Genomic DNA, 27511 nt, shown 5'->3' on the forward strand with positions numbered 1-27511 from the left:
TGCCTTTAAAGCTGCCAACTCTCCCTGGTTCTGCAGAAAGTTCCCTGAACAAAAAAAAAACATCTTTCCATATTCTGAGGAACAAATTTGCAAAAGTCTCAATGATTATCAAACCTTTTTCCCATATTATGTTGAATGTAGTTCAACACATATTCCAGATTGTTGTACAAAATTTGATTGTATTTAATATGCAAATGTTGACAGCTCTAAAAGTATACCTTTGGATTTTTGGAACCGATTGATCATCAAAATTTTACATAGATGTATACATAGATGTATACAATAAAACTAGCGCCGGTACGTTAATCCGGAGGTCGTTGGTTCGAATCCCACTCAAGTCAATTCTTTGTTCATTCCCCAAAATCATAAAACTAACTTGTGAACATTTCATTTCAAAAGGTGGTCTGATTTTTTAGATATAATAACCAGAAATCCAGACCGAATATGTCCACGTGAAGAATGTCCCCGAATAGGAACACACAATCTGAGAAGCGTTACTAACAGTAACTCTCGTGGTCAAATTTGGGGTCGTACAAAGCTGATACTATTTCCAAATGTACATAACCACATTACTTTGAAATGAAATGTTTCTCACAATTCTTTAATTTTACTATCAAAGTTGCTGTAGGCTTCAAACCAAAACTTTTTATTACCATTAATTGTTAAAGTGAGACCAAACTCATACCTTCCCTTAAACAAAGACGAGCTAAGTTTTGCAAAAGTTGACAATCTAATCACCCAAAATACAGTAACGGAATAGTTTTTATTCAGGCACGGTGGCCTGTCAATATTCTTACATTTTCATACCTCTCACTGTTGTTCCCCGTTTCGTTGAAAATTGATATATTATTCACAGCTTTTTAAAACTAATTTCTCGTCAAAATTCCCAATTCCTCTTTAATGAATTCTACAACTCCTCATGGCAAGTACAAAAATATATCCAGGCAAGACATCTTTTGGTGTAAACTTCTACAGATGATTATTTCTGCACAAAAGAAAAGACACAGATTTGTTTCGACATTAAATGTTTTACCCAAGAGCATCTGGGATAAAGGAGTTCTCACAGGAGAGGTTATATCGAGGTCTGCTCCTACTTCCTTCATCTTCTGTTCATTATAGGCCACTCCCACAAAGGCCACTCCTGTAGGCCACTCCTGTAGGCCACTCCCCTTATAGGCCACTCCCCTTATAGGCCACTCCCAAGAAGGCCAGTTCCTTAAAAGATAAAATGGTGATGTTGAGATTAGAGGAAAGGACACATGAAAAAAAAAAGCATTGAAAGGACAATTCCACACAGTGATTCAAATAGAACCCTTCCCGAGAAATATGCTAATTACATTCACGCATGCGTACAGGCCCTATTGGTTGGCAAACGCCATAGAGTTGTGCACTAAGCAGACGCGCAATCGCAATTAGCCGTGTACAAAACAGCGCAATATTTCCTCATTTTGCCAACCAAGATGTTAGTGTGCACGCGCTGTGTGTGCAATTTACATATTTCATGGGAAGGATCTATTAACTTTGACCACAGTAAAAATAACAATTATACGCAATTCTTTTAAAGCGTCTCAAAGAAAAACGATGGGTGTGCATCTTAAAAGAGTTATTGTGAGCGTTTGAAAGCATTACAATGAGCCTCTTAAAACAACACGTGGGTTATCTTACAGCATTATCATGAACGCTATAAAGCGTTATAATGCACGTCTTAAAGCAATACGATCAGCACCTTTATGATGCATGTCTGAAAGCAAAACAATGGACATCTTAAAGCGCTACGATATGCATCTTAAAGCATTACAATGAGCATCTTTAAGCATTTCAACATCCTCAAAAAGTGTTTACAAATATTCTTCAAATATTTCACCTTGTATTTTAGCAACACAAACTTGTTATGCAAAAAAAAACTCACAGAGCAATCCTACAGAAATTATTGTGAGCCTTATACTGAAAGCGCCATACTAACAAATTGCCTAAACTCACAACATATCCCAAAGATGAAGTTGTGGCTTTGAAAAGAGCTATACATTTCAAGACCACTTGACCATTTAAAAGCACACAAACTTACTTTTCCTTTTGATTCAGTGAGTGCTCTTTAATTTTAGTTGAGCGAGAGAGAGCATCAAAAAGTACAAAATTCATTAAAAAAGTTACCTTTAAATCCTTCTTCTGGAACATTTGAGGCTAAAAAGAAAAGAAGAGAGCAGGAATCTGGTTAAGAAAATCTCATCTTAAAGAAGGTAAGATTTAACCGTAAAAAATATTTAAAATAAACTGTACTTTCATTTATAGCAAGTGCACTAACGAGATTAGCAATTCTTTTTTTGTGACATGCAGTATTACTTTCAGTCAAAAGCAAACTTTTTTTCTAGCCATTACAGGGATGTGATAAAAAAAATGAACTCTTGAGCGCAAACGCGAAAGCATAAAACCTAGAAAACCTGCGGGCATGAAGCCCAATTATTAACATTTATCTTCAGTTTTAAAAGCTCTACTCTGGGGGCGTTATGAGACAGTTATATGTCCATTTCTTTTAGAATTTTACCTGGTCAAAGGCAACTCAGTTTGGACACTCATATAACCACATGTTCTCATTACATAGCAATCAATATGGGAAAGCTCCGGTTAAGAAAGAGGCTAGTATAAAACATCCTTTTCATCTGGCAACTCACACCTGTTATCTTCATGTAATTCCTTTCCAAAACAGTGGACTTTATTGGATCATGCACAAACCAATAGGGCTGCTGACCGGCCCAAGCAAACTGCTCATGCTTTTTCGTTTAATGACCCAAGGAATTCAATGTAAACACACCCACTCAGTGAAAAGGAACTATTCTTTCCAAGTTTTTTTGTCTTGACTTGGATATCTTTTACAGAGCCTGTAATGTGAATATTTTCATCAACCCGATCTTACCTCTATATATTTCATCCATTACCAATGGGTCCTCGGTCAATGGCATGTCCACTTTAAGCGTTATAACACATTCTGGTTCGACTCCCAGATTGGACAGAGTGGCTTCATTATCAGCCAGTTGCAGACCGCGAAGAACAAGAGTCTGATCAAATGGTGCCACAGAGAAGGCATGCATGACCTACAAGAAAAGAAAATAGTAACAGAGATTCCTTTCATAAGACTTACTGAAGGAACACGTTGCCTTGGATGGGACGAGTTTGTCTTTGAAAAGGGTTTGAAACCGTTTGTTAGAAAGATGTTTTTAAAGTAGAATATAATGATTCAGACAAACATGCTTTGAAATTGCATGGTTTTCGTTTTACGTCGCGAACTAACAAGGTCGGCCATTTTGTGGAGTCAAAATGTTGACTTGACAAAATGGCCGACCGTGTTTCTTCGCGATATTAAAGGAAAACTGTGCAATTTTGAGAAATGTTTGTGTGGATCAATATATTCTACTTTTCAGTTATCTATCTAACCATTTGCATTTCATCCCAAACGGTCTCAAATGCTTTTCAAAGACCAACTCGACCGACCCAAGGCAAAGTGTTCCTTTAACTAGACAAAAGCCAAATCATGCGGTTGTGGTCCAAAGAATAGCGCTTAGTTTGGCGTGTCATTGCCGAGTGGATAAGAGCACCGTACTCAGGCTCTGGTGTTTCTGATCATCAGAGTGTTTGAGTCCCTGTTGTGACACTTGTGTCCTTAAGCAAGACACTACCGTTATTGCTGCATCCTTTGCATGGGACGTAAAGCCGTTGGTCCTGTATGTTGTGTAATGCACTTAAAAGAACACAGTGCACTCATCGAAAAGAGAAGGGGTTCGCCCAGGTGTTTCCGGTTTGATTGGCTGCATATTGTCTACTGAACCTTGTAGAACATTACATTGCGCTGTTAAAAGGAATGAGCTTCATACTTCAAAAAGGTAGCTCCAGATACCTTGCAGGAAAAATCGTGAATGCTGAAGCGCCATAAGCGTCACTGCATGAGCGCTTTAGTATGAAGCCACTCATTATTATACAATTGCTTCTCTTCTCTCAGGGGTGAGTGAGTGCCTGTGAGGGCAGAGGTGGTTCTTGTAACTGTTTTATCTTGGAGTGCTACATACTTAGCAGCACATGTCACTGCCCCACCCTTGCCCATCCAAATGGAAATATCTCATTAAAGCCATTGGACCCTTTCGGTAAACAGTGTTGTCCGAGGCCAAATAACAAACCTGTGAAAATTTAGGCTCAATCGGTCATCGGAGTCGGGAGAAAACAACATAAAAAACCCACCCTTGTTTCCGCGCGTTTCGCCATGTCATGACATGTGTTTAAAATAAATCCGTAATTCTCGTTAACAAGAATTTATATTGTTTTGCTGTTTTCTCAAAAAGTAAAGCACTTCATGGAATAATATTTCAAGAGAAGTCTTTCACCATTGCCTTCTGTAAACCCTGAAAGTTATTTGTAAATCTGTGAACTTTTTTTTCTTCTTTTTGAACCGAAAGGGTCCAATGGCTTTATGTCACACACCCTGACGGGTGATCTGAATAAGAACTGCAGGGCAAGTAAAAACACAAAGGCTATAAAGGCCACAGTCTCTCTTGCCTGGTCTTGGGCTGGTCCTGGTCTTATCCCTTCAAAACTTTCCAACACACTAGCAACAATTCCAATAGACTTCCACTTTATGAAACAAAATGTCCCTGCCCCTTCGAAGATGAAATCCCCGTCCTGAAACCGACCTTAATCTTCAGTTCCTTCAGAGTATTTGTCGAGGACACGATAACTTCTTTCTCCCCTCGTACTTTCCGATGTCTTGAACTCCGTCTGACACTCTCACAGTCGCTGCTGGTTTTTAATCTCTTAGCTCCATTGACCTGCAAATAATTTCATAAAATCTCTGAAGAAAAAAAACCTACTTTCAGACAGTAATTTAGCTAAAGAAATGCTAAGTTTTAGGTTTGGGAAGAATAAAGTTAACAAAGAAACATCCATGCAACCCTGTAGGGACTGAATACGCAATGTTTGAATACTGGAATGTTTTATTTTGTTTTATTTTTGTTATGAGAGATCGGCTTACATCACAAAGCCACAAGTGAGGGCTACACTGAACAGGTCAGCTGTCGACCAAAATCAACTGCCACATGGGAAACGTTTCCAACTGCACCTAGGACTGAAACAAGGTTAGCCCCTTCACAGTCCGTAACGATGTAGGCATGGGTATCATCCAGGAGCCAGGCTGGTAGGGCAGAATGCACTTACCTTCCAAACTTTTTACAAAGCATTTGTGGTTAAGTGCGTTGCTCAAGGGCACAAGTGTCATGACCACGTATCGAACCCACACTCTGCTGCTGACAACACCAGAGCTTGGGTCGGTGAACTAACCCACTCGACTACACAGGCCACATTAGCACAATTAGGGGCGGCATTCCAACGCGAGTTCTAAGAGGTGAACAATTCTGAAGAGAAGGGATCAAGCCCACCCTGCCCCCTGACCCCACCCACGCTACAAAAACAGAGTAACGCCACTGCTTGTTGGATAGAACGCACCTTCTTTAAAACAACTCTGAGTTTTTGGCAAAGACACAGAAATATATGCTGCATCTGGCAGGTTTCTCAACCAATACCATCCCTTCCTCGAAACCTCTCACTGACCTGGAAGAAGTCTGGATCAGTGTCTTTGCTCAGGCCCTCGCTTGCCCCCTTTTGGTCATCTTCAACTAGAGCCGGCCCAGCCGATGTCAACTCCATGGCTATCTTACGGATGTAGATACGTGCACCGCTGTACTCCTTGCGTTCAAGGTTAGCCTGGGAATGCCTCGCCGCTATGCATTCAACACATGACTCTGTATGTAAACATGGATAACAAAGGCTTACTTGAGGGCACCGTTGTGAGATTATGATCTTTACAGTAACAAAGTTTTGAACACTTACCTGGTTCACTTACAAGCGTCTGCATTATTCCATTTTCTAACGATTCTACTTTCTGGTGTATCCGTATTGTAAAATCCACCTGGAAGTTCTTTGAGATAAAAACCCATTCATGTGGCCATACTAGGGTGTACCTACAGACAAAAGAATCAATATTTTTAAAATATTCATCTTGCCTAAATTAAATGCAAGTAATTCAAATGAACTATTATTTATTTAACCCTCCTACTTTGAATAATAGATAAACCATGCCAGCCTGCGATAAGATATCGTGGTGAACGAATCTACACAGTACACAGTCAACCCTCCTACTGACTGACAATGGTAGATAAGCCTGCCAGCCTGCAATATGATATCATGTAGATATACACATTGTATTACCACGAACCAAATATAAAGTGGGGGATCACACAGAAATCAATTTGTAAAATGTCATGTAAATATGATCTGCCAGCTCCAGCTCTGTTCATGTTTGTACTGGTGACTAAACCCAGCTGTGTGTAGTAACCTGTATATAAAGTGAGCTTTCTTTTCAAAAGGAAAATACTATGAGGGTGCCGTGGCCGAGCAGATAAGAGCACCGAACTCAAGCTGGTGTTTCTTTTCAACTGAGTATGGGTTCGAGTCCCAGTCGTGACAATCGTGTCCCTGAGCAAGAAACGTAACTGTCATTGCTTCTCTCCACCCATGAGGTAAATGAGTACCTGCAAGGGTAGAGATGGTTCTTGTGATTGATTTAGCTTAGTAGCGCATATTTGTTGCACAGGCTGTATAGGCTACTCCACAGGGAGCTAAAATTGTTTAAGGAATGAATTAAATGGCACAGTGACCAGGGGTAAAAATGTTGGAAATGCTTCGGGTGTGAAAAGTGCTATATGAAAGATGGTTAGAGGTACCTGGAGGGCCCACAAGGTTCAACCCCAGGGTAGAAAGCTACATCCTCCCTAATAATAATCCAAACTTACATATTCTGAGCCAGCTCATCCATGTAACCAGTCTCAAAGATAAACTTATCATGATGGCATAGGAGCATGGAGTTATTGACGGCATTTTGTGGACTGACTTTCAATGGCTGACGGACAAATTCCCTCCACTGTTCAACGAACGGCCGGCTTATGGCATACACTTCCATCATGTCCTGAAGTATAGAAACAAAGTGGTTAAAAATGTTGTCCGTGGTGCCCTGTGCTTTTGCAGTGGTGCCCTGCTCAAGGTTTCTGTACAAATCTACATTTTCTTCATAGATGTTACCCCTGTACCAGAGGGAAATTGCTGTGCTCCTTCAAGAGGCAAGCTCTAGGCCTGTGGGGAGACTTGAAGGTGATACTACCAAGTAAATATACCCTCTCTAAGAAAGGCACTGGACACTAGCGGTAATAACTCAAAATAAACCGTACCATTAAAACGTACTGAGTAATATACAATGGAGAGCTGTTGATAGTATAAAACATTGTAAGAAACGGCTCACTCTGAAGTAACGTAGTATTTGAGAAAAAGGTAATTTCTCACTCAAATATTAAACCACTTCAGGCCTTAAGCCTTTCATTAGGCGTCTGAAAGCACACAACTTTGTGCAGCAAGGGTGTTTTTTCTTTCATTATTCTCTTGCCACTTTGATGACCAATCCAGTCCAAGTTTGTACAGGTTTTTTACCTGATGCATGGGATACACCAAGTGAGAATACTGGTCTTTGACAATTATCAAGCGTGTACCGTGCCTATAAGCTTAATGGCAACATGGATCAGTGAAAACAAACGATAGTTTCATAGGCCGACCTTCTTATCCCAGGACGGTCTGTGTCTATCGTTGAAGAGTTGAGGCAGAGCCGTTTTCTGATCAGTGGCCATCAGGATCCGTAGATTGTTCTCTTGCTGCTCTTCCTCTTCTTGTGCCTGGAGAAATCAAATCAAATCAAATCGAATCGAATCAAATCAATTCAAGTATTTGGCTTCTAACTGCCACCCCCGAACAAAGATGTTGACTAATAAGGGAGACCGCCAACATAGGGCTGCATAGCACAGTTGTTAGAGTGCCTGTTTGTTAATTCGGAGGTTGTGGGTTCAAGTCCAGCCCCAATAAACTTGTCTTTGTTAGAACCAGAACTACCTGAAACTTAACCAGTCAGTTTCCCTTGAAGGTTTAAAGGCAGTGGACACTATTGGTAATTACTGAAAATAACGGTTAGCATAAAAACTTACTTGGTAACAAGCAACTGGAGAGCTGTTGATAGTAAAACATTGTGAGAAACGGCTCCCTATAAAGTAACGTAGTTTTCTAGTAAGAAATCATTTTCTACGAATTTGATTTAGAGACCTCAGAAGCACACAACTTCGTGTGACAATGGTGTTTATTGTTCCATTATTATCTTGCAACTTCAAAAACCAATTGAGTTCAAATTATCACAGGTTTGTTATTTTATGCATACGTTGAGATACACCAGGTGAGAAGACTGGTCTTGAACAATTACCAATAGTGTCCAGTGTCTTTTGAAGTAAATCTGTGGGCGTCTTGTTGTTGATGTCGAACCAGAAGAACCCGAACCCTTTAAACAGTAAACGTTCTGGTAAAAATGTTGTAGTTCTTACCCGACAAATCTGGCACATCTGTTGATCCTGGTCGAATTCTGGAGCATCAGGGAAATACCTACGAAGTCTCTGCCAGACTTCGGTAGAAACTAGCTTCCTTAACGTCTCATTGGTGCTCAAGTTATCTGAGAAGTGTAGAAACGTGACACAGTAACTATCCTGTTGGTAAGTCAGTACACTACCTAAGAGCGTATGTACTGCGCAACCACAATTTCTGCTAACTTCCGGCTCCAAGGGAGGCATGCGTTTGTGTTTAACTTAAACCTAAACCCATTTTGGTTAGAGGGGTGTTCTACAAGTGCGACTTGCCTCGACTGCCATTAGTATTTATTTTCCTTGTCGCCAAAAAATACACGGTTCATGGGCCTCGTCTTGGCTCAAGGTGTTGGCTTTTAAAAATACAATTTTTAGTAAACACCCAATCATGGGACATTGCGCTTTAAAATAAAAAAAAAAAGAACAACAATGGCTTTAATTAAAGACTAACAAGGAGCATTTTAACGGGTCTAGATCCCCGACTCATATGTCAAAATCAAATCGCAATTAAGGTGCTTCCCAATGCCAGGCCTGCAATAAAAACGGGAATTGGGAAAATAAAAAATGCAAATAAAAAATGCAGATAAGTCTCACACCTGGTAGGGGCACTCCCTAACATAAGCTGTGCTTACCAATTCCTTAAATTCTTGCGTCACTTTGTTTTCATTGTATTCATATTCACATTATATTCGTATTCACATTGTATTCAAAACTTGTTCAACCGTTTAGTGTTTTAACTTTTTAATTTATGTGGACGTTATGTCACAAAATGTAAAATGTCCCATATGACGTCTCGCCGGGAAGTATCTTGCCTGCCAAGAAATGCCCCGGAATATACGAGGTCACTTTATTTGTTATACAAGGTCACTTTATTTTGGTAACAAAGGTAACAAGGTCTCTGTACTTTGTCAAAAATAAAAGTACAATCAGAATTCAGAACTTACTATGAGGGCAGAGAAGTTCCCCATTGAAAATTTCTTCAATTACCGACTCATCAGCTGGACCTTCTTTGTCATCTAAAAAATAATAACAATTAAAGTGTAAGTTACAGCAAAAACATTCAGAAAAAGGTTCTTCTAATCCTTTAAAGACCATTCGTCGTCACAAAACGCCCATAGACTGTAATTATGTTAATTTCTCAGATCAATTTTTTGTCAGTAAAAATGTCAACAGAAATGACTTCAAACAGAAAATTTAGTTTGGTGCTAAGAAACTTGGATAGTACGTGTATGTTAACATACTACATTGGAAAAATTCAAAATAGGACATGACCTTTACTTTGACCTCTTTAGGTAAATGGAAAAAGGTCAAACCTTGCGGCTGGTTGCAGCCACTATGGGCATTTTAGTACAGGCCAATGTAGCGGCAACGATCTCTAAAGGGTTAAGCAATGCAGTCACAGTTACTGCCGAAGATGCCACTTCAGACACAGGCCAATAACCGAGGTGCCATAATGATGCTGTTTGGCCCTGACATAGAGACCACCGATTTGTGGAAGTGTCGTGGCTGTGCGGTTAAGAGCACCGAATTTAAACTCTGGTGTTTCTGATCAGCAGAGTGTGGGTTCGAATCCCCGGCCGTGACACTTGTGTCCTTTGGCAAGACACTTACCCATTGCTTCGTCCTTCGGATGGGACGTAAAGCCGTTGGTCCCATGTGTTGTGTAAACGCATGTAAAAGAACCCAGTGAGAAGGGGTTCGCGGTGTTCCTGGCAGGATTGGCAGCATATTGCCCCACAGCACCTTGTAAACCATTATATGGTGCTAAGAATTAGGTCTCATGATTCAAACTTCGTCCCACTCACCTTGCAGTAAATACCTGGCGCTTTGTATCCTTTGGAAAAGGGCGCCTTATAAATACGGTTTTATTTGTTTAACTGTGAGGGACACAGTGCTATTGCAGAGTTGCCAAAGTTTCCATCTACGTGTACATGTAAATTGTAGCAATCAGGGAGATTTTGCACATTAATCAGGGAGATATTTAGAATGGGAGATTTTTGGGATGCTTGGTGGCAGTAGACTTGGTAAATCCATTGTTCTCGGTAATGTGTGCAAGCTCAGAACTTTGTAAACAGGTAAACAATGAAGTTTTATCTGGTAAGTCTGCTGCCACCTAGTGTTCCAAAGTCTTCCATTACCTCCAACACAAAGGGTCCTAGCCTGAACATCTGACGTCACACTTCGAGGCTCGTGAATAACGCCAGAGACCGGCATCAAAACAGCCATATAGTTTGACCTCTGACCTCGGTCATTTCACATAGAGATACGCTGTCAACTTCTATAGCGGACGTGACAGCAGTGACTATTTGGGCATCTGTGTCACTAGATGTTTATCAAACGATGATTGTATCCAATTTGCGGATAAAGACAGGGGCCCAGTCTACAAAGGCCCCAGCTGGCAGACTGCAGGCATCTTACCTGGCTTGGTAGGGTCATCTTGTCTTGACTCATTTTGTTCTTCTCTGTGCAAGACTTTCTTCCTCCAATTCCTCAATGAGGACTTACCGAGCCAGAAACCAGGAGACCTGTGGAAATAGAAGTATATTAATAATTTGGTTTCCCCCTTAACATCAGTTAAATTGTACCGGCTGCAAGTCACAGAAATTGAACTTGTACAAATATATAAATTCAATATAAATTTAACTCTGCATTACAAGAAAGTACCATTAAATGGAAAGCCCAGATTAAAAACATCCTTTTCCGATGGCAATACAAAATGTCATGACCAGGCTTTGAATCTACATTCTCCTGATCATAAACGTCAGATCTTTTAAACGCTCAGCCACTACACGCACAAGGCAAAACTTAAAGACAACAATGATACTGGACAAGCACTCGGACAGGCTGTTACGAGCTTGTCAATAGCGCCGTCTGGAGGGACCCTATAGAGCTCGCTCATGCGTAGCCCTTGAACTTCCACTTTTCTTCTGTTTGCGTCCAAGCTTATGTTCTTCATTTCACTGGTGGTCTGCACCAAGATTAAATCATTCTGTGGGCCGTGTCAAATTCACTGGTAGTCTGCACCACCCAGGTTGATTTTTTATTGTAGACCACATATAGTATGACGGTAATGTCACATGTGGCAATTTACAGGCAACCAGGGGTTAAAAATGTATGGGTATTCCTAAGTTTAGGATCAGTAACTCGTCCTATTTCGAGACAAGACTAGTCTGAACTATTTGTGAAATCCACCCCAGTTCCAGGCAATCCCCAAGGAGAGAATCCATTCACATTTGAAAGTTCAGATATTATTCTTGGGGGTTGTAAGACGTTGTTTCAAAAATGACTCGTGTGCTACCAAAGTGTTTTTTTTTTTATTTGCCTATTTGTATCTTGTATCTTTCTCTAATTGTTTATTTTATTGTTTCTTTAATGCGCTTAGAGGCTTTTGCATTAGGCGCTTTACAAATGTCTTATTATTATTATTATATAGCATGCACTGCACTTGAGTTTTTTGGGGGTGTTTTTTTTTTTCAAGTTCGCCCCAAACAAGGCTGAAAGCCACTCTTGGTATGGGGCTACAAGATGAAAAATTGTTTAATGTGCAAAGAACTCAGGGGAGATAAAGGTAGAAGTTAATATTCCTCTTAAAACAGTTGTAGGATAGAGGGAAACAGGCACCAGTTGTCTGTAAAACTTGTGACAAGGTTGTAACACTCACCCTGGGTCTAGTTTACTCTTGGTTGCACCGGCAACAAATTTACTATCTTCATTGAGGTTCGTCTTCAGCCTCATCAGATGGCATTGTTCACGAACACATTTCAGGCAAAGGTTGTTGGCTGTTAGGCTGGGGCCGCCTCCATATTTGGACAAGAGGACCGCCGCCTGTAACGATAATAACAAATAATACATGTAAACCACAAAAGGGAAACTGGTTGAATGCTTTAGGGTTGAACAAAGAACACTTGACTAGAGCGGGATTTGAACCATTGATCTCCGGATTAACGACCGGCACTCTACCAACTGAGCTATCTAGCCCCCTCTGTAGGTGGTTTCCCTATTATGTAAATATCTTTGTTCGGGATGCCAGTCAGAAGCCATACAACCATTAACTGCCATGTTGCGAAAGATCACACCCAAGTTTCCGATACAACCTGGCATGACTGATCTAGTAGTCAATTTCACTAGTCGCCCAGGCCTATACTAATAATGCCAATATCAAATTGGTAGATTAATTGCAGCTTAAACTTTGAAAGCTTCTGGAATAATCTACTAAGTTTACTCACAGCTTCCTGTGTAACTCGCTTGACGTCTTGAATCTTATCTGGATCCAGGTTACCATGACAACAGCGTAGGTCACTATTATCAATCGGTTTGCAAGGGGTTGAGTTGTTAGTGTTAAGCCAGTGCTTCAACCAGTCAGAACGCAACCATTCATAGGTTTCTCCTGAAATAAGATTGAATATAATATCAAACTCTTATTATAATAGCGCACGTGTCTACCAACAAGGTACTCAAGGTGCTTAGTATATTCTTATAATTTTTTTTCAGAAAAATAGGTTGTTGAAGTTTTGAATTCTGAGACCCAATGTAGCACCTTATACTGGTTTTCAAGGCGCTACGGCGCATTCAGCAGTCACTGCCAGGAACACCAGGGCGAACCCCTTCTCTTAGCGATAAATGTTACTGGGATCTGTTACGTGCGTTACACAACGCACAGGACCAAAGGGAATACGTCCCATCAGGACGAAGCAAAAATGTCAAGAGTTTTGCTTAAGGACACATGTGTCAGGACTCTCGAACCCACACTCTGTCTAACCACTCGGCCACAACACACCACTGTTCAAAATATGCAAAATCTTCAAAGCTTCAACCAATTAGAAAGCTAAAAAGCTAAATATGCTAATATCAAAACCTTCAACTAATGAGGGGGGACAGAATCCCCAGGAGAAAGATTTCAATAGGATGCCATACGGCAAACTGTGTACAAACTTCTTCTGATAGCGCCCTCTTCTGAATCATCCTCCCCCAATCCCTGTCAACTTCCCGTATGGGGGACAAAATCACAGGGGACAGATTTCTCTAGGATGCCATACGGCAAACTGTGAACAAACTTCTTCTGATAGCGCCCTCTTTTTAATCCTCCTCCCCCAACCCCCGTTAATTTCCCGTATGGGGGGACAAAATCACAGGGGACAGATTTCTCTAGGATGCTATACGGCAAACTGTGTACAAACTTCTTTTGATAGCGCCCTCTTTTGATTCCTCCTCCCCAACCCGTTAACTTTCCGTATGGGGGGGACAGAATCACAAGGAACAGATTTCTCTAGGATGCCATTTGGCAAACTGTGTACAAACTTCTTTTGATAGCGCCCTCTTTTGATTCCTCCTCCTCCAGCCCCTGTTAACTTTCCGTACGAGGGGACAGAACCTCAGGGGACAGATTTTTCTAAGATGCCGGCTTACCAGGTTTTGGTGGCAGCATCAGATAAAGTCTCGTCACCTCCTCGTGTCTCGCTTTGCCGTTAGCAATGCTCTTTTCTCGCATGTTGGTCATGTCCATAGTCCACTCTTCAAACTGTTGCCTGTCTTGCTTGATGAGGGCTTGTAGGTAAGCGGGTAACGTCACCTCTGAGATGACATCTAACTCAGAAGTATCAGGTTGCGTTTCTACATCAACAGAAAACAAATCACATAATATAATAGTGACAGGCATTTTTTACATGCTTTTTAAAGACGCGGTATACCTGTGCTTTTTTAAACTGTTTGATTGTTTTAATTTGGTTGTTTTGCTCGATGTTTCGCTCAGTGTGCTCTGGTCTATAAAATGATCACACCATAACCTTTCTTCAGAAGGTGGTCAGAGCACACTGACCAAAACGTCCAGCAGTACAAACCAGCTCTTCTCAAAACCACCGCTACTCACAAAAGAGTTTTTTACATGGTGTAACCACCAACCTTACTTTACTTAAAATCTATAAACTATTTGGGAAGGCAACCACAGAAGAAAAACAAACAAAAGAGACCTTCCTAGAAGGCTCAAGGAGCGCCTTTTCCTTGCAACAGTAGAGTCCGTGCTGTTATACGGCTGTGAGGCATGGACTCCTACTCCAAAACTGGAAAAGCAGATCAATGGGTGCTACACAAGGCTATTAAGAACAGCTCTTAACATCCACTGGAGTCAACATATTACTAACAAAGTCCTATATGGGAACCTACCTAAGCTATCAACAAAAATCAGACAGAGAAGGATGCGTTTTGCTGGCCACTGCTACAGGAGCAAAGACGAACCAGTGTCCAATATTGTTCTGTGGACCCCTGGAAGGAGGAAACCTGGTAGACCGGCAATAACTTACACTGACATTCTCAAAATAGACACGGGTCTGGAATCAGCAGATTTCAAGTCAGCAATGGGGGACAGAAAGGCTTGAGGAACCATCGTGATTCGAGGACATCACTCGACTTAAGCAAGTAAGTAAGTATCTACCAACCTGGTGTAAGTAAGCAAGTATCTACCAACCTGGTGTAAGTAAGCAAGTATCTACCAACCTGGTGTAAGTAAGCAAGTATCTACCAACCTGGTGTAAGTAAGCAAGTATCTACCAACCTGGTGTAAGTAAGCAAGTATCTACCAACCTGGTGTAAGTAAGCAAGTATCTACCAACCTGGTGTAAGTAAGCAAGTATCTACCAACCTGGTGTAAGTAAGCAAGTATCTACCAACCTGGTGTAAGTAAGCAAGTATCTACCAACCTGGTGTAAGTAAGCAAGTATCTACCAACCTGGTGTAAGTAAGCAAGTATCTACCAACCTGGTGTAAGTAAGCAAGTATCTACCAACCTGGTGTAAGTAAGCAAGTATCTACCAACCTGGTGTAAGTAAGCAAGTATCTACCAACCTGGTGTAAGTAAGCAAGTATCTACCAACCTGGTGTAAGTAAGCAAGTATCTACCAACCTGGTGTTTTTCTCTTGTACACAAGCATGTAAGCATTCTTTGAAGCATGGAATCCTTTGATGTTCTTTGGTCGTTTCCCTAGTTTAACACCGCTATCTGTAAATACACAATCAACAATTGTCTGAGAAACCTAATTGGTTGGTGTCAATCTGCACTCTATCTGCAATCTAATAATAATAATAACAACAAATTCTTATATAGCTCATGTCACAATAACCGTATCAGTGCGCTTTACATTAGTGCCCTGGTCATAGGGCCAATAACATCCCTTTTTAATGTTTCTCAGCTCCCTGGGGATTATACAGCCCTGAGCTGCCTGTAAGGGGCTTGTGGCTTCTTCATACACAATATCACCCAAACCACTCGGCCATGACACTCTAGAAAAGTGGTTTTGTTTCTCTGATCATGTCCTCGCCACCTATATTGGCAGCAGGTACAGCAATGTTTTAATAGATGTTAAAGGCACTGGAAACTACTCTGGTAATTACTCAAAATAACTTTTAGCTTAAAAACTTACTTGGTTACAAGCACGTGGAGAGCCATTGATAGTTTAATACATTGTGAGAAATGGCTTTCTCTGAAGTAACATAGTTTTTGAGAAAAAGGCAATTTCTCACACAAAAATTTAAAGATTCTCAGGGTCTGAAAGCACACAAATTTGTACAAAAAAAGGGTGTTTTTTTATATCAGTATTCTCTTGCAACTTCGACGACCAATTGAGCTCAAGTTTTCACTGATTTGTTATTTTATGCATGTTGAGATACACAAAGTGAGAAGACTGGTATTTAACAATTACCAAACACCTAGTTTAACATCCATTAAACCTGAATGAAGTAGCCAAATAAAACAACTACCACATACCTTGAAGGTCATCTTCTGAACCAAGTTTTAGATTCCTCCCTTCGATTCGTTCCACCTCCTCATCGTTAAACTTATGCCACACCCCTTCCTCCCTTATATGGGCAACGTAATGACCCGAGTAGGCTGTAGGACCACGGTGTATTAGGACTGCTGTGAGCTCATAGATAGTATCTTGATCTGATGGTGGTTGAAAAGATAAACACAACCGTAATGAATGAATGTTAGAAACCAAAAATTATATGTATATTTGGTTTGCGGTAACACCATGTGTGTATCTACGTACTTGCCAGGTAGAGTTTGTTCTTAGAGAACTGTCTTGCTTTATTCTACTGCCGCAGAGTAGATAATCGGAGGTTCAGGAGATTTCTCAGTTCTGAAAAGAACTGTCCTGCTTTTTAAACTATTACCAGGGCGGATGGTATAGAAAATAGACTGGACTACTACTTTAGCTTATAGGATCGTAATTAACTGTACTGCCGTAGAGTCAGTTCTGAATTGGTCTCAGTGTTTCGACTAGCTTGCTCTAGTTCTGATATAGCTAATTTTTACAATAACATATAACTGCGCTTTATATAAGTGCCCTGCGCCCAATTTCATAGCGGGTTTTTGTACTTTTTGTACAACACAAAGCACAATCAGGGATGTGATAGCCTGTTGAGAAGAAAATGTGCAGCTCTATGCAATTTGGCTCTGGTTATTGGGTCAAAAACTAGCTCCCTGGGGAGTAAACAACCTCGAGCTGCCGTGCTCGACTCTTCCAAAACCTACACACTGAAAACAGAGCTGTGGTGTCAAATAGCACAAAGCAGTTGCAGGAAGTATGAACTAGGCGTTACGCCCACATTTTGTTATTGGTAGAAATACTAAAAAGGAATATTATATTACCTTCCTTTGGGAGATAACGCGTCATATCTAGAACTTCTGGAAACTGGATGAAAGAATTCAACTTCTTTTTGGTTCCTGTTTGTCTGTAAAAAATATATGGAAACCCACCTGAGTATCTTGTACTAGATTTGTCTTACTGTGTTCAACACTCTCAATGGACCACACCCTGCACCCTCTCTGACAACGCTTCGTCTCTTTCGTAGAGCAACCAGGCAATCCAGGTGGTCTAGTTGGTATACTCTAGAATTACAGCCTCATGTTGGAGGTCTCCCTATTTTGGTCAGTAGCTTTGTTCGGGGCTGCCAGTCAAAAACTGTTAACTGCCGTGTAGCCAGGAAACATACCAAGATTATGATACACCCTGTGAGCGGCAGCCAGGAGAGCACCTTATTTTCTAAATTTACGCAGTAAGTTTCCATTGTGGTTTTTAACACAAAATAATAAGTAACATCTACATTATTTTTGGACTTGGAAAAGGAACCTCCTCATTCATGATTATCAACAACCCAGAAAAAAAATATTTAAAGACAGCGGACAATATTGGTAATTATCACAGACCCGACTTCTCACTTGGTGTATCTCAACATATACATAAAATAACAAACCTGTCAAAATTTGAGCTCAATCGGTCGCCGAAATTGCGAGATAGTAATGAAAGAAAAAACACCCTTGTCACACAAAGTTGTGTACTTCAGATGCTTGATTTCGAGACCTCAAATTCTAAATCTGAGGTCTCGAAATCAAATTCATAGAATACTACTTCTTTTTCAAAAACTATGTTACTTCATAGAGGGGGCCATTTCTCACAGTGTTTTATACTATCAACCTCTCCCCATTACTCGTTACCAAAAATAAGGTTTTATGCTAATAATTATTTAAGGTAATTACCAATAGTGTCGACTGCCTTTAATAATAATAATAATAATACCTGTCAAATATGAATCTTAGTAACTGGATATTCAGGACTGGAGGTAGAGAGAGGAGCTGTATACGTCTGGTTGCATTCTGCTTGGTCTTACAACAATCACATAAGTACTGGTTGCTTCCTTCAAGATGCTCATCCTATAAACAGAACAAATGAAAACATCATCAAGAAAAACCATGCACGGTTTTAAGAAGAGAACATCTCCAAAATCGTAAAGGCTCTGCACTGGCTCCCGGTTCAAAAACTTGAAGGTTCTCCTTCTCCAGGCAGAGCCACCAACATACATGCACCACCTAGGCAGCTCTGATCAGAAACACAAGAGCTTGAGTTTGGTGCTCTTATCCCTTTGATCTATTCGATCTTCTAATGTTTGTTACATGTTCCTATGAGTAGGAAATCCTGGGGCAATACATCATTCTCGCATGCTGGACCCACTCTCTGGAATGACTCACCACTTTTAGTTCGTAATATTTCTAGTGTTGATACTTTTAAGACGAGTTTGAAAGTAAGCTAGTTTAATTGTTCTTTGTCCGATTTTCCTTTCTCTACTGTGCGCCTTGAGACCCTTAATTTGGTGGATTTTGGTGGATACTATATATTATTATTATTATTATTATTATTATTATTATTATTATTATTATTATTATTATTATTATTATTATTATTATTATTATTATTATTATTATCCGTTCGGCCATGACACACCATAGAAAGCAATAAGATATTATCCAACCTGAAGGAACTCTCCAAGACACTCTTTGAGCTCCCGATGACCTTTAATGTTCAGATCTAACTCGTAGAATTTAGAAGGTCTCTCCGAACCGTTGCCGCAGTTATTACACCTGATGCAGAAATATGAAAAAGCAGCCATTATTGAATCAATTAAACTCATTACCTGAGCGTGAAATTGCGGCCTGAAGTCAGTGCTTTCCAAGCCATGTGAAAAAAAAGGACATGGGTGAGGTTTGAACCCTGCAATGGTAGTTATAAAATTAAGCTCTTATCATAACCATAACTAGCTTAGATAGGGTTAGAGACGTCTGTCTCCTAAAAAGGTCAAAACATTACCGATGCCAGCGGGGATAGGCCTATGCAATAAGTAACTATTAGTTCTCTGTTTGCGGGACAGACCTATCCCCATACCTTTGTTTGGGCACTGGACTGGTGACCAGTCTTTTTCTTAGTCTTTTTCTTCCACTCTGTGCTTTTCAATATGTGTTCTGCACCTTTGATCATTTTGAATGTAAGAAGCGCAATGTAAATTTTAAATTTTATTATTATTATTATTATTATTACTATTATTATTAACTACTGTTGCCATAGTTACCTTGTCACATACGCGTACTGGCCACAGAACTGCTGCTGGATGATGTTGCGCACATCCGGTTGTGTTTGTTGTGACAGTGTCTCCTCCAGCAATGACATGAACAGTTTGCTAAACTCTTGCGCATCCTAGGTTAGATTGATAATTCATTAAAGGCAGTGGACAATGTCAGTAATTACTCAAAATAATTGTTAGCATAAAAACTTACTTGGTAAAGAGCAATGGACATGATGGAGAGCTGCTGATAGTATAAAACATTGTGAGAATTGTCTCCCTTTGAAGTAATGTAGTTTTTAGTAATTTTCCACTAAAATATTTGCATTTGATTTCAAGACCTCAAAACTAGATTTTGAGGTCTCGAAATCTAGCCTCTGAAAGCACACAACTTCGTGTGACAAGGGTGTTTTATCTTGCAACTTCGACAACCAAATGAGTTCAAATTTTTACAGGTTTGTTACTTTTTGCATATGTTGAGATACACCAAGTGAGAAGACTGGTCTTTGACAATTACCAAAAGTGTCCAGTGTCTTTAAAACAAAATTAATATACAAATAGAGCATGGATTGAGGGTAACTAATCGATTTTAACTCCTGAGGTATTGGAAGTTTACAAGCTAGTCCTCAATCTTCAACAAGCTTCCTGAAGAGGACTTTGGAGTAAAGCCTGCGAATATTTCCTGCGAATGCAAATGCGATGCAAATTTTGACGTCACAAATTACCATCGTTGAACATGCGCTGCGGAAAACAGCCCTGTGACGTCAGATTTTGTTTTGCATTCGCATAAGCAGGAAGTATGAACCAGGCTTTAATTCGGAGGGTTAGTGTTTTAGAGTAAATTCTTCATTGAATCAATTTTTGCAGGGTTGACCCTTTACACTAGCCTACCGTACATCATCTAGTTAATACGGCTAAGGGCTAGGTAACACCACTTCTTAACTTGCTCTGTGGCTACCAACTGCGCAACCTACTTACTTCATGCTCATATTTTTTTATCATTTTGGGATGTGAACACTAATTTTTTTTGATATTTAATTTTACCAATAAACTGGTTGTGATCACTAGCACAAATTCATCTCAATAATAATTCATCCTTGGATGGGACGTAAAGCCATTGGTCACATGTGTGTTGTAATATGCACCCAGTGAACCCAGTGCACTTATCGAAAAGAGTAGAAAACCAACCTGTGTTCCTGGTCTGATCAGCAGCATGTTGCGCCACAGCACCTTGTAAACCATTGTTTGGTGCTCTAAACGAACAGGCCACATACTTCAATACGAAGCTCCACATACCTTGCTGGACAAAATACTGAGCGCTTTGATACGCACCTTAGGGATGTGATAAAACGCTATGTAAGAACCTAGAATTATTACTAGCCTGGTGCGCTTTAAAGCTTTAAGGGCAAAGCCTGACTCTACATGAACATACCTGTTGTAATGCAGCATCCAATCCAAGGCAGTTAACGAGTCCAGACGGGTCAATATACCTGCCATAAAACAGATGTTAAAAAATGATTTGAGGTTGAACAAAGAAAATTTGACCTGAACGGGATTTGAACCAACAACCTACGGATTAACATGCCGTGACTCCACAAACTAAGCTATCTAGCCCTATGTTGACAGTCTCCTTATTTCGTCTATAATGTTTGTTCGGGGGTGCCAGACAGAAACCATACAAGTGTGCAGCCAGGGACTACACCCAAGTATACGATACAACCAACGAGCAAGGAACACAACCTGGGAAGCAGCTAAGACATGCCTAACAAGAACAAACAATCGCATTGTTCAAGTAGAAATTCAAATTATCAGCTTTCTCCCTTAACAGTAGTCAGCTAGTTCGGTGATAGAAAGCATTCCTGTTTCTTGATTAACATACTAGTGGAAAAAAAACTGGTAGACTAGTGAAATAACAAGCTAACTGGTCCTGCAGGCCAGTCAGTCACTAGTCAAATTAAAGGGACACAATGCCTGGGATCGGGAGGGTTGGTCTATGAAAAGCTTTGAAACCGTTTGTTTTGAAACTAAACTTTGTTTTTTCTCTCAAGAGACCAACCCTCATCTCTACTACAAGAACAAACACAGACCTGTCAGTAAATGTCTGTCTTACCGTCTGTTTGTGAATTGGAGCAAAGCAAACAGTAACTGTAAATGGCTGCAGATGCACGTTGGTGTAAGAGTTTCACTAGATGAACTACTTCCTGTAACATTCAAAGAAAACTCCGGCTTTTTACCAACTGATCCAAGTTTTAATGGGGCAAGATATTTAATAATAAAGCACACTACAGTTTTGCTTACCAACATAAGGTCACCAGCTCAAATTAAATTTGTGTACCGTTTGTGACTGGTTTCCTGGTCAATTATTAAACACACAGTTAACTATCCGAGTGGGCGACTTTAATCAAAAATCTTTTTTAAGGGCAAGGCCTGTCCAGTCAGGACAAACTCACCTGATTGATTGTGTGCACTTGACAATGCACATAACTGCAATGGTTGCCAATTGTACAGCGCTCTGCGGAAACTTCTATTATGAAACCACACCTACAAATCAAAAACAAAAACAAAAGAATCTCTTAGGATATTTATGTAAATAGTTAATCAAGACAATACCTCTGATTAATAATAATAACAATTGGCTTCTTATATAGCTCGCATATCCGTCACTCAGTAACACTCCTAGTCTGTACGATACAGTATTTCCTGCAAGGTACATGTAAGTGCGACTACGTTTGAATTATGAGATCTAATCCTTTTACATAGCACAATATAATGGTTTTTAAGGTGATGTGGTGCAATATGCTGCCAATCAAACCAGGAACACCAGGGCGAACCTCTTCTCTTTTCAATCAGTGCACTGGGTTCTTTTACGTGCGTTACACAACACACAGGACCAGCTGCTTTACGTCCCATTCGAAGGACGAAGCACCATGGTTGAGTGTGTTGCTTAAGGACACAGGTGTCACAACTTGGACTCGAACCAACACTCTGCTTGTCTGCTTATCGGAAACACCGGAGTTTGAATTCAGTGCTCCTAACCGCTAGGCCATAACATGCCACAATCACTAACACCACTTGCCTGTGGGCATGCAAATATCAGGCCTGTATGCTTCGTTTTTGAAAAGGCAAGGGCACCAAGGCTGTTTCTCTTAAGCAAAGGGCACCCTATGAGGAAATTGTAAATTTCTACTGGAGCATTTCAAGGGCACCAAGGCAACGTGAAGTATCTGGCCTGAAATATTCTACACTTACCTGTAGGAATGTATTGACGTAACACGTAGCACCAAGGTTCTTCAATCCAACAAATGAATCCTACCAGGGAGAGAACAATTTTGGTTTTTCAGATCAAATTGAAGAGCAAAACCAGAGATTCCACAATAAGACCGTCATCGCTGCTGAGGTCTAATCATGGAAAATGCTGCACGTACATGTACTGTACCTAGCCTCGCCACAATGGGCAGAGAACCATATCAATCTACCCTAGTATTTATGCAATCACAAAAGCTAAATTTTAAACTGTGTTGTCATTTTAATGTCATTTCAAGTCTGGTCTGTTATTCTCACTATGATTCAGGTCTTACACAAATAATTCAGGTCCAGTACAATTTCTGAGCTACAGGCACTCGAGCCTTGTGGATGTTTTTCCAAAGCTTGAACACCGCAACAGAAATATTTCAGCTCGAGAATTCTCTGGTCCAGTGAAATTTGTAAGCTACAAAGCTACAAAGCTGCAGCCTCTTGAAGATTCTTGAAAATCAAGCCAGGTACATGTAGCTCCTCACAAGCTAGAGTATCAGGTCGGTACACACAAATGCGAGCCAATATATGCACAATTAATGTGGGCCAATCAGCCAATTTGTTCTTTTTCTCTATTCTTTTGTTATTACTAATTTCACAAAATATTGTCAAGATAAAACCATAATAAGAGATGTTAAATTTGCATCGGGGATAAAGAATATTAATTTTGTTTTTTTTACCCATACATCGATGTGTGTTAGCACTGTATACTCAGTACTTTCCAGAATCCTGTGAAAAAAATATCACAGGCATGTTACTCGGGTGGGATTCGAACCCACGACCCTTGCATTTCTAGAGCAGTGTCTTACCAACTAGACTATCGAGGTTGCCCGGTGGCTAGAACCATTTGTAATGCTCCAGAGTGCACTTTAGGGAATTTAAAACCAAAACGTTTTGAAAACCTTTCAATTCATCATCCTTCAGCCAAACTTCAAAGAGAAATTCTGCAAAATGCCCCATCGGTTTTCAAACAAATTGTAATGAGTACCCTCCAAGTCCAGGAGAATGTTGTACCAACCTTCTGTCTCCTTTCGAGGTTTGGGTCTTCAATTTCATGCCATTTGTCTTCATCGATGTCACAGAGCCATTCTTTCTCTCCCAAACCAATCAGGCAGTTTGGGTTTCCCTTGCAGTTGCGCCTGGAGTTGTTTTAAAAATAGAGAGGGAACAATTTACAGACGAAGTAACCATCATGACAGGCACAATTGGTCCCTAGAAAAGGGTTAGACAATTTTACTGAGTACAAGGGTTGGCCTACATGTGCACATGGAGTAGGATCTAATACACTTTTGGGGCTTTATTATTAAACATTTGTCTGATTTTTTTTAAAGGGCGAAATAAACAGGAAAACAGACTAAAGTTTGAAGAAGAATGCCCGTTATGAACAGACAGGGAATGCAACCATTCCAAGACAAAATTCTATGATTAAAAGAAAGCAGACCATTTAAACTTTGCGGACCTAAACCAACAATGCATGTTGTAGTTATTATTAACTATGATTAAGGAACTGGTCCTTCTGTCTGCTCCCCTTGGTTTTCTCGGAGGGTAAACAAACAGTTTGGACTGCAAAGATTTTTAGGTATAATTTTTCTATATTTTCGGTTTGCAGTAGTGTTTGTTCTTAACCATCCGCCCGGGTAATAGTTAATAAGCAGGACAGTCCTTTTCAGAACTGAGAAGTCTCCCGAACACCCAAACAATCTACTCCGCGGTAGTAGAATTAAGCAAGACAGTTCTCTAAGAACAAACTCTACCTGGCAAGTAGATACACAGGTGGTGTTATCGCAAACCAAAAATATATATTGATATACCTCACCATGCAATGCCTCAAATCCTATATATTATTTTTCTCACCTGCAAATATTTCGTTGGCAGGGATCAAGCCCGATGCGGTATGCAAGCTCTACATGTTCTCTGGTAACCGCCTCAGGTTGAACCGTCTCTGTCCACTGCCAGCTCAGTTTATCAAGCTGTTGTTTGGCTGGCATCTTTGACCTGCCACCTCTAAAATGTGAAGTGTCATCGTGTATCACACACAAACAATATAAACTATTGAGCTCGGCTTTGATTGTTTTTATGTATTACATGTATATATTCACAGCGCTCTAATTAGAGCCAGTTGAGAACCGAGAAGACAATGAAGAAGTTTAAGTTTTAGATGTGGGAGGAAAACCACAGAGGGTAAACCAACCTTGCAACCTATACATCCCTAATTGGGAGATTGCTTGCAGTACTGATCACGATCCAACGCAGTGAAGTAGGGACTGAAAACCCAATTCACATACTGTACATAAAGAGCCCCCGTTGGGATTTTAACCGGTCCCAGAGGTGGAAGCGAGGTACGTAAGACACCACTTCACCAACCTGACCACACCCTTGAGATGATGGATTAAGATGGAATCAGAGGAGTGGGGGTGGGGTACTTCTAGAAACTGAGCCTTCTTTTCTAGGTTACAAGGTAGCTAGAAGTAGGAGTGGGGGTGTAAGCTTGGTATAGTAAACCATGGAGGTATGAGAAACTACGTCATACCTCAGTCCGCACCTGTAAGATTGTCAATGCTCTAGTACTAGTAGGACCCGAAGGGGTTTGTAAAGGCAAAAGTCTTGGTTCACATTTGACTACACCGGGCATGCTAGCCGGCTTCAATACAATACATTTTTTCAATTATTTAATTTTAATAAATTAGAAATTAAATAAAATCTAATTTACTTCAAAGTTAAGTACTCAAATGAGATAAAATTCCTTTTTTTGTAAAAATTTGTGAAAAAGTGGTGCCAGGATACAGAAACTTTTCCCAATAAACAAAAATATTTATCAACAAAAACACAAGCACAGTACATGTATGTAGTAAGTAAGAATAGATTAAAAAGGGGGGAAAGGGGGCCTATCAATCATTTTATGTCATAAATTATGTTTATTAATAATAATTTGTATTGCCATTAATTATTTAATGTTTAGTTGCCAGCGTTGAGTTGTTTCAACTTCCAGATAAATCTGAACTGTGTTGTATCATTCATGGATTACACCAAAGCTTATTTTACAGAAAATAACACTGTGGACGATTTGGGCTTACGACGATTGTTTTGATCGTGGAGTGGATTCGATCATTATATTTTTAGTCTTACTTTTGCAGCCAGCCCTTTTTGTAAACACTTCATTCAAGTTCACGGCCTTGTGATTAATAATTTCACAGTAAAAAAGTGAACACAATCAATCTTTTCCGAAACATGAAGGACAACAAAATGACGGACGACACCAAAGCAAAGACGGATGCATGCAGTTTACGAAATACATCTTCATCAAGTATATTCAGCAATAGTTACACTAGAAAAATCACTTACCCTTGGATTGATGCCAAACCAAAGAAACTTCAATTTTAATTTTACCACTTAATTATAATTTTTGGCTCCGGGATTCGATTCTGAAAGCAGTAGTCAGTTTTCCAGCACCATGTTGTATGTATTTCTTGAGTACTTCGTCTGGGTGCAATACGTGGTAGATGTTAGTTTAAAACGTATTAACCACAGTAAACCGATTTAACACCGGGAAATATGCATAATTATAGTCACGTTGCACAGTCGGGGCTAAGCGATTGGGATTGTCAGGGCGCATTCAGACGTGGTTCCATTGTTCTTTTCAACCAACCAAAGCAATGCATTTCGGGGAAAGGGTACTTGTCTTTCTGGGAACCGTCATTGAATATTCTGCCACCGAGGAGTTAAGATAGATTGTATAGTTGTGCAAAAATTCGGTACCTTTTTGGCAACTCGCTGGACGTGGGAACCGCATTGAAGAAATCCTAGGGATACCTGATGATGAGGGCGAAGATGGGCGGCTACAGAGAGTGGTGAAGCCGATGGCTTACTAGCCGGGCCAATCGGTCCATCGGGTGAGTCGCTACATTTTTAGACCTAATGATGGGGCAAGTACAGCCCCAACAGGAACGCTAGTAGGTAACACGGGTACCGTGAATACAGAAAGGTTTCAAACATCTAGTGTGTATAAAGGGCTAATAATTGCGAACATCCCACAGATTAATAGTCACGATATTTCACGGCCCTTGTAGGTTACTCGGGGTATAACGCGCCAACATTCTCAAAGCACGAGTACAGGTACACAAGGACAAGAAAGGGCGAACAATCATAATTTTTCTGGCAGCTTGCCGTTTAATATGAAAGTTAGTCAGAGCTTGTGTTAGTCAGGCCAATCAGGAATAAGTAATCCTAGTAGTTTAGTGTACAACTTGGCGAACTCTAGTCAATATTCAGGGTATTCCTTGCATAACAGGGATGGGGCATGTAATAGGTTAGGAGGGACATCATCTTCAATAGAACTGGGTGGTGCCCAACTTTCAAATGCAGGTTACAACATAAATACAGTAGGGAGCAGTAGCATGTAGGGGTCCATTGATTGCACAGCGGGATCTTGAAGCATACCGATGGTGAATAACATGCAGCATATATGAATTAGCCATCAACTCCCTTTAGTCCATTGATATCGGTTTGTAGCGAATTGGGCGAGGGCCTACCGCTAACCTTAACATTTTAAGATTATTCATAGCGAGTTTGTGGATTTCGCTGTGATCTTATAAAGAAGAGTGATCCTATAGTAGTACACATAGCGGTCAATACACCATAATTTTTGCTGGCTGTAAACGAGGGGGGTTCTATAATATGGAAAGAAAATAAACACAGGCGTGCAATTACTTCTATACATACATGGACCTCTGCATTTTGACTTATGCAGCAGTGTATTTGCGAGCTCATCTCCATAGAACACCTAGAATTGTTGAAATATTGTCAGATTGTACGCACAGAGAGCAGCTCGTCCAATAAGGGGGGATGGC

At 40.3% G+C, this 27511-nt stretch overlaps 1 protein-coding gene across 2 annotated transcripts; it reads right to left on the bottom strand.

The window, feature by feature from the left end:
- On the bottom strand, window positions 1-26085 carry LOC117302529 (ubiquitin carboxyl-terminal hydrolase 48-like). Of its 2 annotated transcripts, none has more exons than XM_033786503.1 (27): window positions 26007-26085; window positions 24519-24668; window positions 23683-23803; window positions 22620-22679; window positions 21821-21911; window positions 21481-21571; window positions 20803-20860; window positions 19380-19504; window positions 18786-18894; window positions 18056-18189; window positions 17128-17210; window positions 16243-16419; window positions 15382-15477; window positions 13893-14096; window positions 12713-12873; window positions 12148-12311; window positions 10905-11011; window positions 9431-9502; window positions 8451-8575; window positions 7641-7757; window positions 6831-7003; window positions 5869-5999; window positions 5590-5780; window positions 4677-4811; window positions 2912-3089; window positions 2152-2181; window positions 1-1215 (listed from the first exon to the last, which is right to left on the bottom strand). In XM_033786503.1, the coding sequence occupies exons 2-27, from the start codon at window positions 24650-24652 to the stop codon at window positions 1187-1189; spliced, it is 3096 nt and encodes a 1031-aa protein (XP_033642394.1). In that variant the 5' UTR covers window positions 24653-24668; window positions 26007-26085; the 3' UTR covers window positions 1-1186. The 2 variants fall into 2 exon arrangements, with proteins under 2 accessions (XP_033642394.1, XP_033642395.1); XM_033786504.1 differs by lacking the exon at window positions 26007-26085 and adding an exon at window positions 25791-25942.
- Between the last annotated feature and the right edge of the window lie 1426 nt (window positions 26086-27511).

This window comes from Asterias rubens, chromosome 18 (assembly GCF_902459465.1).
Source record: "Asterias rubens chromosome 18, eAstRub1.3, whole genome shotgun sequence".
Classification (NCBI taxonomy): Eukaryota; Metazoa; Echinodermata; class Asteroidea; order Forcipulatida; family Asteriidae; genus Asterias; species Asterias rubens.

Coding starts and splice junctions, on each gene's coding strand:
- LOC117302529 (XM_033786503.1), bottom strand. CDS start 24,652: ATGCCAGCCAAACAACAGCTTGATAAACTGAGCTGGCAGTGGACAGAG. Junction 19,505..20,802: donor TGGATGCTGCATTACAACAG/GTATGTTCATGT, acceptor AATCTAACCTAG/GATGCGCAAGAGTTTAGCAA. Junction 9,503..10,904: donor AGATGACCCTACCAAGCCAG/GTAAGATGCCTG, acceptor ATTATTTTTTAG/ATGACAAAGAAGGTCCAGCT.